At 45.2% G+C, this 13,398-nt stretch overlaps 1 protein-coding gene across 1 annotated transcript in view; it reads right to left on the bottom strand.

The window, feature by feature from the left end:
* Window positions 1–13,398, bottom strand: part of KLF7 (KLF transcription factor 7) — a 74,305-nt gene that overhangs the window by 27,057 nt on the left and 33,850 nt on the right. The window contains exon 2 of the mRNA XM_060282110.2: window positions 6,313–6,922. Within this exon, the coding sequence (XP_060138093.2) occupies window positions 6,313–6,922 (610 nt within the window). The remainder of the gene's footprint in view (window positions 1–6,312; window positions 6,923–13,398) is intronic.

Genomic DNA, 13,398 nt, shown 5'->3' with positions numbered 1-13,398 from the left:
TGACAAGCGACTTCTCCATTTTACTCCAGGCCAAAATCTGGTTCCACCTTTTTGCACGTTTGTCCTTAGCAACGTCTCCTTGGCGCAACATAAATTAGCACCACCACTTAAAAAAACCCTTCAGTTTACTGAGACCAAAAAAATAATTAAAAAGAGGGATCTGATCTTTGTTCTGCTCAACTGAATCAAACTCCTTTCCCTACACAGTGGCTCAACCAAGCAGTTGCATTCCAAACTCTTCATATGCCAGAAATTACAATATTCAGAGGGAACAGTGCCTCGTGCCAAAGTCAGACCATGGATCCATCTGGCCCACAGTGATTGGTAGTGGTACACCAGTTTCAGATATGAGTCACTCGGAGCCCTGCCTGGTGAAATCAAGGGCCTTTGACCCTTGGTTTGCACAAGATAATCTGCTCTTGAGCTACGTGTGTCTGTGTTTTAACAGAGTGGAAGATTACGAGTCATGGGGGTGTGGAGAGGGCATGTGTGAACTTAACAGTGCTTAGTTACAGGTAGGTAGCCGTGTTGGCCTGAGTCGAAGCAAAATAAAAAAATTCCTTCAGTAGCACCTTAAAGACCAACTAAGTTTTTATTTACTAAAACTAATTGCAGTCATCAGCAGCCGTTAACAGCCATCCACAGGTTTACCACCCCCATCAGCCCATCACCCATTCCCACCCACCCCCACCACCCTCTGTATATATATAAAGGTCTGACACTTCTGTTTCCAGTGAATCTGAAAAAGTGTGCATGCACACGTAAGCTCATACCAAAATAAAAACTTAGTTGGTCTTTAAGGTGCTACTGAAGGATTTTTTTAATTTAACAGTGCTTAGTTTATTTTCTGAATGTTAACATTGCTTTATAGATTATAAACGCTGTGTTGATTTTTTAATCATATGACTTTTGCTTTAATTGTGACATTTAGCTTATTTTTAAAAATCGTTAAGTGTTTTATAGATTGTCATTGTTTCATTCTATATGGTTTATGCTGTATTTGTGATGTTTTACTGTGTTCTAGTGTTATCGTTCTTCACTGTCAGTAAGCCGCTTTGAGATTCATTTGAATGAAAAGCGGCACAGAAATATAATAAATAAAATAAAATAAAATGAAAAACCCTCCCTTCTCTCTGTCCTCTCCCCTCTTCTTCTGCTTGCTTTAGTCCTCTCAGCAGCAAGGGACCAGGTGTTTTGTGCTTTGCTCCTCCCCCCCCCCCCCGGTACAGGGATTGTCAACTTTGCAGTCAGTGGAATGCGTATGGATCTTCACTGGCAACATCAGGGTGCGTTCTGTGGTCACCTCAAGGCCACCCTACAGCAAATCTCATCTGTCCACCAGGGTTTGCAACATGAAGATTGCTTGAGACGCACCCGTTCCACTGAGGGGCTATGGCAAGAGTCGCTGCATGGCAGAAGAAAGCCATCCACTAGTGTTCAAGGAGAGAGAAGTCTTTGTCTTCCCGTTTTATTGTAGCGATGCAGAGCAATTAAGCCACACAGAGCCTCCTCTTCTCCTGCACATGAGAGCGCTACCAGCAGCCAAAGGGGAAAAATAATATCTCACAATCTTTTCAGACCTTCAGTTCAGCTGTCAACTGAGCCAAGTGGCTGGCAGCCATTGGCACTGCCAAGCATGTTCACAATTGACACTGTATTATGCTGATGATGGTTCCAAGAAGCTACGGCTGTGTGGAAAGACAAAGGACCCAGCAAAATAACTGCTCCGCGGCTGTCATCTTGGGTACGTGTGCTTGGGATCCTTACAATGCACCCCGAAATTTCCAAGCCACACCCCTTTAATACTTCCTATTTTGGTTTTGGAGGCAATTTTGCTCTCTTCCTGCATAAGTAATGCTAGCTTTATTGTTAAGAGGGATCAGGCGGTGCAGATTGAGAAAGGCAAGCCGTGTAAACATAAGCACAGCTGTTCTGGGTCAGCCCAGTATCTCATTTACAATAGTGATCAGGGCCAGAAATGTAACTACACAAGAGAGGTGAGAGGGTGCTTCACCCTCCGTATCTAGCATGTGAAAATGTCAGGGACAACACAGGTATAGCAGGGCTATATCCTGCACATAGCCACTGACCTTCTTTCTCTTTCCGATGAATTTGCTCAAGGCTGGGGGAGTCAGAAGATAGATTGGGATTCACTGGTAGATCTCTGGGTGATTTGCATTCGAATGGCAAGGGAAATTCCCAACTGAAAGCTACAAAAAACATCTCCCCTCGCTAAGTGAAATGAAGAAAGCGTAGAACAGGACCAGGAAAGATGGAGTTCAGTTCTGAAACTAAATACCAATTCTACTTTCCCCAGAGTGGCTGGGGAAACTCAGCCAGATGGGCTGGGCATAAATAATAAATAATAAAATTATTATATTACTTTTGAGTACAAGCTCAGTAGGAATCATGCCAGAACCTTAATTTCAAGGGTGTGTCCGCTCCCCATTGTCATTCTTTTACAACTGGTTTCACCTTTTGTTCAAAGAAGTTCTAGTCCTGCATGTCTGAAGGCTGCCTGCCGATTACAGTGGTGCCTTGCAAGACGAAATTAATTCGTTCTGTGAGTGAATTCGTTTTGCGAAAAATTCGTCTTGCGAATCCCATAGAAATGCATTGAAATGTTTTAATATATATTTTTGCCCATAGGAACGCATTAATTGAATTTCAATGCATTCCTATGGGAAACCGCGATTCGCTAGACGAATTTTTCACAAAACGAATTCGTCTAGCGAGGCAACCTCTGATCGCGAAACCCATTCGTCTAGCGAAAAATTCGTCTAGCAGGGCATTTGTCTAGCGAGGTACCACTGTACTTAGAGCACGACATGTATAAGCTTTCCGCTGCTAGTATCAGGTTTGAAAACCCCCTTGCTCTTCTCACACCAGACCATTCAAATATCAACCTAAGCTGATGGACCAAGGTGTGCCACAATCAGATAACAATGCTCACCTACACCTCATGATTAAACTGAAATTATTATCTCCAGTGGCAGGAGAAGCACTAATACTAAACATGGATTATATAGCACTTTAGGGGCTTTAAGTTAGGAACACAGGAAGCTGCCTTTTATGGATTCAGACCATCAGTCCATCTAGTTCAGTCATCTACACCAGGGCTGAGGAACCTCTAGCCCTCAGATGCTGTTGGACTACAACTCCCATCATGCCATCAACTCCCAGCTCCATGGTGAGCACTTTGGTGTGATGTCCAAACTGACAAAACATAGTTATGGGCATCATGTTGCTAATAGTTTGGATTTTAAATTATTATTAGAGCAAACTATGGTTTGGTGTGCTGCTGGAACGGAACCCACAGTTTGCCCAGCACCACATGGAAAGCATGTGGCCAAGGTGATCCTTCAAGAAGGGATGATTTTAAGCCAGTATAATGCAGAAACTCTATGGCACAGCAAATAGTTCAGTCTTTGAAAAATCCTCCGCATAATATTAATTTCTACTAGTCCAGGAAATTTATCTTTATAAGGGTGGAAACCTATCTCTAGGAACTTTTTTTTTATAAAGACATGTTAATGACATAGTGGCATTATCATCAAAGACAGCAAAATTGAGGAAACTGACTCAGCAGTTCCTTTAGAAGCAAAAAATAGCACAGCAGTCATGGAACTGTATCATCCTCATGAGGAAAGCTGAGAAAGAGAGCAGAGACATTAATCAATTGCAGAATTATTATTTTGAGAAATATTCTGAGAGTAGAGAGCATAGAGAAAGAAGACGGGATAGCTCAACTCATGTGATCCGAATATTTAGAGGGTAAAGAGCTTATGGAGAACTGGCTGTTTAAAAGCTCACTCATTTCAAAATGTTGTTTTCTCCCATTTTCCACTGAGAAATTCTGACACGAGAGCTTTTGCAATCCCCATTGTGCACACTAAGATTGTAGAGTTCAACTAGAGGTTTATACCGTGGGCCTCCTTGAATGTCTAAAATCATTTCTAATGTGATGTCGTTCACACAGTGAAAAGCTCTACAGGAAGAGAATACAATTTGCTAGACAGCAAACGAAACTTTGACTGGGACACCTGGATCCAAACTTGCGGTCAGCCATAGATATCTGTGGCCTTGGGCAAAACACTATGTCAGGTGCCACATCGGAGCATGGGAAGAAGCAATGACCTTGACAAGATTACTCTGGAACGTATTAAGGGGGTGGTGTTTTACAAGTGTGGTGGCATGATGATGATGATGATGTAAAATCAACAGCACTCAACAAAATTATTCCTAGGAAAGGGCACATCTCAAGTTTTGGGGTGTTTCTTTGCAATTATTGGAAACCTTTTTTTTTTTTAAATAAAGTACTCTTAAGGGACGCAGGTGGTGCTGTGGGTTAAACCACAGAGCCTAGGGCTTGCCGATCGGAAGGTCGGCGTTTTAAATCCCTGTGACGGGGTGAGCTCCTGTCGTTCGGTCCCAGCTCCTGCCAACCTAGCAGTTCGAAAGCACGTCAAAGTGCAAGTAGATAAATAGGTACCGCTCCGGCGGGAAGGTAAACGGTGTTTCCGTGTGCTGCTCTGGTTCGCCAGAAGCGGTTTTGTCATGCTGGCCACATGACCTGGAAGCTGTACGCCAGCTCCCTCGGCCAATAATGCAAGATGAGCGCTGCAACCCTAGAGTCGGTCACGACTTGACATAATGGTCAGGGGTCCCTTTACCTTTACCTTTACTCTTAAGATACTGAGAGGAAGCCCCAGCCCCAGGTGTAGAAATACCACCACCCAGAAAAATCCCTTGATCCTGGCACAAGGGACATTTCTAAGCACACTGAGAAGTGTATTTCAACTACTAGCCTAAGCCCATATATGCACCTTTATAAATAATCACTATAGTTTAAACAGAAATACAGTATGTCTCAGCGCAGTGGGAAAGTCTGTGACCTGCGTGTTTGCTCAGTCTGCTGTCCAGATGTTAACTGTTTGTGGGATGGAAACTAGGGTGCAGGGAAGGTCTTTTGAAGTTTACATTTCTTTTGACAATAGGACTAAAGCCGTTTCCCTCAAGGTTTTTTTTGCCCAGAATCCTATTAGTTCACAGACTTCCCCACTTGAAATGCATGTGACCATTACAAAGCTAAACTGATTAGAATCCAGCCCACTCTTCTGTCCTCAACTCATTCCATCAAAAAACTGCCAGGCTCATAAACCAGGTGTGAAATAAAGCCAATTCACTCACCCCCCCTGAGCTAATAGCATTGACAGTGCATTAATCCTGCTACATTAATCCGCATCATCCACCGAGAGAATATATGCTATACTTGGAGGTGCTTTATGTGACCAAAATATGCAACTCTAGATGGTTCAAACAAATAGCAAAAAGCTTTTTGCATCTGATGACCTGTGCCCCACACTGGCCATGTTTGCATGTAACAGTAATCCGGATTTTACAAACAGTGTGCTCCCAACATGCTCTCACTTCGCTCCTCCCCTGGCGTGAGTGGGGTGAACAAACCAGTAAACCTTGGCTTTCCATTACCTAAAAACACTCAGGATCATGGTTGAAGCCCTGGTTGCTTTGTTCACTTGCGGATCGTGTCTTGCAAATGCTGCCTGCTCACAGTAAACCAGAAAATGTGGCATATCATTACATATGAACACAGGCTTTGCACATAGCTGCCAAGTCTCCCGTAATCCCCGGGAAATCCCCGTTTTTCCAGCTGTTCCTAGCTGAAAAAACAGATTTTTTTGTTTTTCCCCGGTTTATTCTGGCACGGTGGCCATTTTGGAACTGGGCGGAGCATGCTCAGAAGCGACTTTTGATGCTGCTCTGCCCAGTTCCAAAATGGCTGCAGTGTGACTTCTGGCGCGGCGGCCATTTTGGAACTGGTCAAAGCAGCATCAAAAGTCACTTCTGCGCATGCTCCGCCCAGTTCCAAAATGGCGGCAGCGCTACTTCCGGTCCGGTCCCTTATTTCTCCGACAGCAACTTGGCAGGTATGGCTTTGCATCTTCAGTGTTTTGGAGGAATTTTGAAATGTGCACCAAATGCAGGGAAACCTGAGGCTCTTAGAGGGGTGTTCCAGGCATAGCTGCCAAGTTATCCCTTTTTTAAAGGGATTTTCCCTTATGCTGAATAGGCTTCCTCGCGAGAAAAGGGAAAACTTGGCAGCTATGGTTCCAGGTGAGCAAGGTCATCCTCAGATAGCAAATTCCCACCCACCCCACTTCAGAAACACATGGAACAGATTGCTCCAAGCCATCTTCCAAAAGACAACTCTCATCTAAGGACGCAACAAAGAAACAAAGAAACAAACAAACAAGCAAGCAAACACGAGACCCAAGCATCCAACATAAGTACCTGTGTGAGTCCTCTGGTGCGCTTTTAAGTGTGAGCTCTTTGTATAAACCTTCCGGCACCCATTAAACTGACAGCGATGAACCCTCTTCTTGTTTTCCGGCAAAGCATCTGCCCCTGTCCCTCCTTGCTCACTGTCACTGAGCGCACACTTTGTTGTGCTAGCAGGCGCTGCCACACCGACTTTTACAGAGCTGAGGGCGGTCTTCTTTGCAACTAACTTCAGCGTAACTGTGCCATCCGCCGCGGAGACAGTCTGTGAGGTTTTTACAAGGTGGCGACTGAGCTCAGGGGAGGAGGGGGGCGTTAGTGAGGTCACTGCGTTGAGTTGGGCCTGGTTAACGGCAGTATAGCCCTCCGTGGAGGAGCTGGTAGGCTGCAAGCTGAGGCAAGTCTCGGACAAGAGTTTGTCCCGCGAGACGATAACGTCCATGTTGGAATTCTTGTCGCAAGGACTCATGTCTACAGGTAACAAGAGGGGGTCCAGCTGCTGGATGGTGTCTTCTGTGTCTTGAGCTGAGGCAGTGTGGAGGAAACAGTCCAAGTCATCACCAAAGCTCTCCGATATCTTCCTGGGCTCCGTCTGAAGGTAGCGTTCCAGCTCAAGGCATGTCTGCAGACAGAGAAGGAAGATGTCATTAGACCACCCAATCCAACAGTTGCCACTGCCGAGAAACAGAAGACAAGACACAGGGATAGGGAACCCATGGCCCTCCAGGTACTGCTCGATTCCCATCATTGGCAAGGCCAATGGGAATGATGGGAAGTGTAGCTCAGCAATTATCTGGAGGGCCACAGCTGCCCCATCCCTTCCCTAATGGGCGGAAACATATGGATAGGCCAAAACAGTCACAAGAAAAGAAAGGAGAAATAAATTATCCGCTGTGATATAAGCTCAGTCTGTATAGCACGAGACCTTTCGTCTCAGAGTGGTTGGTTTGAAGGCCCATGTTGGGTGCAATGAAGAGAGTTGGACGAGATGACCCTCAAGGTCCCTTCCAATTCCACAATTCTATGAATTTCCCCACAGAATAACAGCCAGAAGTGCCAGTTCTCCATTCTGGGAGGAAGACGGAGGACGGCAGAGGTCCTTTCCAGTTGCCTAGCAACCCCAGGGAGCAACCACTTGTGAATCAACCCCCAAACGTTAGGAGGCTACGCCACAATCAGTCAAATTCCTTCCCCTCCCCGATCCACCCGAAATGTTTGCTTAGCACATAAGCAAGCAAGTGCAGGTAGCAGTTGCAGTTTCTCTGGGGGGCCTGGCACAAATACCTCCGTACCAAACAGGGGAAGCTTTAGTATCTATGGGGCGGGAGGCACAGAAAGTGCTCCTCTGCAGTGCAAACCAGGGTCCTTTCGGCCCAGTGGCTCATAGCTCCTTTCAGCAGGGCAAGAGGGGAAACCAGCAGGGAAAGCTCCTCGAGGCTCTGCTCAGAACCGCCGGCTGTTGGTGTAAATGCCAGGCCATCGAGACAGAAAAGTGGGATATCTAAAGTGCTGTAACCATCCATTTATATATGGTTGGTTTTTTTTACATTTTAGCCTTTCCATGCAATGCCGAGTATTCAAGGAAAGACACCTGGAGAACAGGAGTTACTACAACATACAAACCAGTGTAAGGCCCACCCCCACCCCAAAAAACAGGTAGAATTCAGGAAGTATTCTATGCAACTAGTGCACATTTAACTTGTGTGCATTCAGCTTTACAAACAAAACAAAATAAAATTTAAAAAGGTGGACTGAGCGCAAGACAACAAAAAGTCTTTGGCAATCCCACCCGCCATTGCACTCAATAAGGTTTGACTACACTTGATTTAGGCTTTAGGTGCTATCCCTGGAACGTAACCCCTGTGTAAGTTGAGGGCTTATTGTATTAGGCTGTTCCTTCTTTCTATCACAGGGCTGAAATATTTGCCTCTCTCTCTCTTTCTGGCCTTGGTTTACTCTCTGCTGCACAGAAAACTCTATAAAAGAGCACGTAATCCCTAGGTTAGCAAGCGTGGAGGCTGCTACGTCGACCGCCACTCATATGAATTCTCCACTGCCTGGATATTAAAATGCTGGGTTCGGTCTCCAAACTTCCTGTGGAGAGGACGGGGGGGGGGGGAGCTGTCCCTTTAAGGCATTACTCCTCTTATGACAACCGTAGTGGTCCGTACAGACTTCGAGCCTTGTCATTAATTTCCCATAAAGAACAGTTCTCCGCAAGCCCCCCTTTGAGGCAAGGCCTGATGCTTCAGAAACCTATAATTATTCTTGCATCCCCACTCCCTGTGGTCTTTGCACCTGTGCCAGTTCAAGATACCAGCTGGTCAAGCCTTGCCTTCTGCCTCTTGAAACACAAAACCACCTCATCAAGGCCACCTCCCTTAAAAAAAAAAAGGGGTGGTGGTGATGAGGGGGAGAGAACTCAAAATGTTAGACGGGTGGGGAGGGGAAAAGAACAGGACAGAGTGAAAAAGATACAGCTTTCAACAACAGGAACAAAACCCCAACACACTCCATGGCTAGACAAAGTTCCAATACGGCTGAGTGATATATGGGTCTATTTTCAGGATACAGAAAGTATCCATTTTTTTTAAAAGTTTTTAAGAGGTTGCTTGCGTTTTAAAGCACAATGCTAACTAAGTGGAGGTGAGAACGAAAGAAACAATTTATTGCATTTTGATTGCTATGATTTCGGAGTTCATATATCAGTATTTCCCCCCCCCCCCAGGTGCTGCCTGTGACCTGCTCACCTTTGGGGAGAAGCTGCTATTGAATTAAGGCTGCAGACTTACTAGGGACTGAAACCCGCAGAACACAGCAAGACAAAATTCTGAGCAAACCTGCGTGGGATTGTGCTGCAAGACTGTTGTGGAAGCAGCACAACCTGCCTGCCACATTCCCAAAGGTCACCTGAAAATTAATTATATGAAGCCAAATAGCCACTGTTATCTTTAGCCTTCCAGTTCCCAGAATTCTTCTGTCTTTAACACTTCATGTGTGCCATTAGAGAAGAACTACAGATAAAATATTTGCAAAACAATTCTCATCCGCCTGCTCTTTGCTACAAGCTGACGCTTTTTCATACATTACAGTGATTCTTTCTTCACAGGCCATTTTGCTGCTCCGGAAAACATCAAATACCTAACATAACCTTCTTCTTTCTCAGTGCAACATAACAAGTAAAAAAAAACACAGAAAAAAACAGGATCTCCGGTTGCCAAGCTTATGTTATAAAACAAATTTGTTGGCATAACACCGCCACCCTGGCCCCCAAATGGAGCGTGAGAAGGAAAAGCTGTTATTTTATTATCTGTTTGCAAAAATTACCATCAACCTTACGAAAACCATCATGGGGTGAACACCGTAAAACAGTAAAAAATGCGTCCATAAAACAAATTCAAAATACATTGCAAATTGGAATATCAAATTACTGTATCAACATAGATGGATCACCCTGCAGGGAAAGCCTTGAGTGAACAGGTGACCGTGAATGCCAGGATGGAAGGCGCCTGGTCTGCTGTTCATTGGAAGCACATTCTCAAGGGCAGGTGCTACCACACGAAAGACCCTGCTCTTAGTGGACGTAAGGTAGGTGAACTTCGGGAGAAAACAGAACTACTGAGAGGGCCTCTTGCAAAGGCAGAAGTGACCACAAAGGGGTATAAAAAAATGTAAGGCCTCCCTGAAGGTAATCCGGCCCCAAGTTGTTCAGAGTCCCAAAATATGCTAATAGGAAGATCTTGCCCAGACCCTGTGGAAGGACTCATGCATCTTTTCGGCTTGGTGATTTAATTTAACATGCTGCTATTATTTTCTGCAGTGTGTGTGTGTGTGTGTGTGTGTGTGTGTGTGTGTGTGTGTGTGTGTATTCTCTCTCTTACACACACACACACACGAGAGAGAGAGAGAGAGAGAGAGAGAGAGAGAGAGAGAGAGAGAGAGAGAGAGAGAGAGAGATCCACCAGCATACTTTATTCTGCACTAGAAACTTTCTATTCTGCTGTAGAAACTTTCATTGCACAAAACATTCAGAAATGCATTAAGATTCATCTGTCCAGTTATACTCGTACCCACTTGGCTTTGCCTGTTGCATTTCACTGTGCTATTCAAGAGGCCCAACTTTTTGGGTGTGCCAGTTAGCAATGTGGGGTGATTATCCCCCCCCCCCAGTAAACATTACTTGTAAAACGTGCTTTATTTGTTTTTTTCGTGGAACATTTTATTTCGTAAATTCATTAGTCGCAATGAATGCATGCCAACTGCAACTATACCATTAGACAAGCTTCAACATTCTAGCTCTGCTTGCTAAGTACATGTAAAATGAACACAGCAAATTAAAGCACTCTTGGGCACCAGAAAGTTTTCCCAATGCAAAGTATCCTAATTTGTATAGGAAAAAATTCCAAATCCCATTTTCCTAGGAAACTTGCTCGTGTTACAGGCCAAATCCTCTCCATAACCACCAAAGCTATAAACCTGCTATGAGTAGGGAAGCTGCTGATATTCTCAGGAAATGTATATTCCGTGCTAGATACTCAAACCAACATAGCAGTGCTCAGAAAACAGAGTAGTCCTGGTGACGGAATATAAGGATAAGTTTTGCACTAACAGATATTCACTGTGTCTGGAATGGGCTCGAAAGCGCTAATGTATGCCAGTGATCTGCACAAAATAACCTGGAATGGCACAAAGTTCTCTGTCACTTTTCTTGCAAGGTCTCTATTATGCCAATTCCTGCAATCTACTTGGACTTGCTGGCAGCAGCAACACCAAAGATAGTTCAGAGATAAGCCATATTTTTGGAGAAGGTTTTTGTGGCTCAGTGCTTCAAAACAAAAGCCTTACTTAAAAATACACTAAATCCAACGAGCCTTGGCTTTTTCCTAGCGAATATCACTGGCGCATCACACCAAAGACCCGTTAGATGGTGGGGAGGGAGCACCTACAGCCTCTAGTAAAAAAACCAAAAAACCAAACCGTAGCTCCAGGTTACACTAGCACGCAGCGAGCAAAAAGAGGAGACGGATTTGTACTGTGAAGATTGATACTGAACAAAAGACACCTAAAGATAGATGACGTGGCACAGCTGCTACAAGATAAAGAGAAGTTGATAGATGTGATTCGTTGCCAGAGCCACTGCATGAAGTGATGGACAGGGTTTGAAGAAGAATGTGGTTCCTTAAAGAGAAATGAGAAGCAGGCACCTGATTGTTCCAGCTTGCAGGGAACAATTTCTCTATTTCTCTGTGGGAGCTACCATTCTGGGGCATGGGTTAGAACCCTCGCCCAATTTCCCCTCTTCCCAGAAGCTCAGTATCTTTGAGGAAGGTCCTTATCAGCCTTAGCTTCTTCTGCCTCCACTCCCCACCCCACCCCACCCCACCCCACCCCAGTACGTAGGCCAGGTCTTCTGAGGCTCAGATCCTGAGATGGCTGGGGTGGAACCTCACAGAGCAGGGGGGGGGGAGTGGGGAACTGGTGGTTCTCCAAGGGTGTTGAACTTCAGCGCCCCAGCCAGACTGCCAATGGGCAGGTTTGATGTGATTTGACATTTCATGGACCGAGCGTGCCTAATCTGCACTGGGCTTTTCTTTGCAAGGGTTTCCCTTTCAGGTTTTTAAAAAATGTGTTGCTGTTTTTAACTTCTGCATAACTCAAGGCTCATCCGAGCATTCTTATGCTTCCTCTCTTGTTTCCCAGCAGTCCCATTCAGTATTGCCAATCATTTTTATCTCCAATCAACCACCTGAGTTTCCTATTACAGGGGGAGGGGAGGAAGATTCATGGTTAAGAGCAGGGGTAGGCAACCTAAGGCCCAGGGGCCGGATGCGGCCCAATCGCCTTCTCAATCCGGCCCGCAGACGGGTCCGTGAATCAGCTTGTTTTTACATGAGTAGAATGTGTCCTTTTATTTCAAATGCATCTCTGGGTTATTTGTGGGGCATAGGAATTCGTTCATTTTTCTTTTCAAAAATAGTCCAGCCCACCACATGGTCTGAGGGACGGTGGACTGGCCCACGGGTGAAAAAGGTTGCTGACCCCTGGTTAAGAGCAACAGAAGGAGCTTTCCATGGCCTCATGCAAAGAAGCAACCCAAAGATGGTACCACATTGGCTTTTTTGGGTGTGTGTGTGTGTGTCAGTTTCACACCAGGCCTCAAACTGCTGCTTAAAACTGGCAACAATAAAAGCACTCTCTTACATCTTTCTTATGGAGCCCAAACCGAAGGAGGGAACACAGGTAGTCCAGACACATATAAACAGCTGTAAACTTAAGCCTGCCTTGAGGAGGACCATTTATAGTACCCTGTCAAGCACTTGCTGTCTCCTCGTAAGTTTATTAGTATGATACACACAATGTCTGGAAACAGGTGCTCGTCACATCCACCCATTCCACATTCATCCATTTTTGCAGCATGCTTAGCACATCTTGGGTACACAACTCACCAGGAATTTAGTATTGCACTAAAACAAACGTTTCCTGCCCACCTAGCAGTTCGAAAGCACATCAAAGTGCAAGTAGATAAACAGGTACCACTACAGCGGGAAGGTAAATGGTGTTTCCGTGTGCTGCTCTGGTTCGCCAGAAGCGGCTTTGTCATGCTGGCCACATGACCCGGAAGCTGTCCGTTGGCTCCCTCGGCCAATAACGCGAGATGAGCGCACAACCCCAGAGTCGGTAACGACTGGACCTAATGGTCAGGGGTCCCTTTACCTTTACCTAAAACAAATGTTATAGCTGAGCAAGGATTTCTGCATTTCTGCTTGTCTAACAGAACAACTTCTGCTCTCCTCCCCTGCATGTTTAGGGGTACTCTCTTTTTCCTATTAATATTGAAATACTGCCCCTCAATGAGGCCAAACTTAGATTCACAAAATATTTAGGGGTATGCGTACCCCTGCGTACCCCCAGGGAGAAAAAGCACTGGGCGGGGTATGGGGGAGGAGGATGGCAAGTCACATTGCACTAGTGGGAGACCTTAGTTGGAACTACTTCATGGAATCTGGCCCCTAATGTTTTAAACAAGCTGTTTAGGGAAATTTTTAATGTTTGATGGTTTAGCATGTTTTTAATATTCTGTTGGGAGCCACCCAGAGT

This window comes from Zootoca vivipara, chromosome 1 (assembly GCF_965207765.1).
Source record: "Zootoca vivipara chromosome 1, rZooViv2.hap1.1, whole genome shotgun sequence".
NCBI lineage: Eukaryota > Metazoa > Chordata > Lepidosauria > Squamata > Lacertidae > Zootoca > Zootoca vivipara.
The sequence above is the reverse complement of the archived record's forward strand: the minus strand, read 5'-3'. Positions and strand labels throughout refer to the sequence as shown.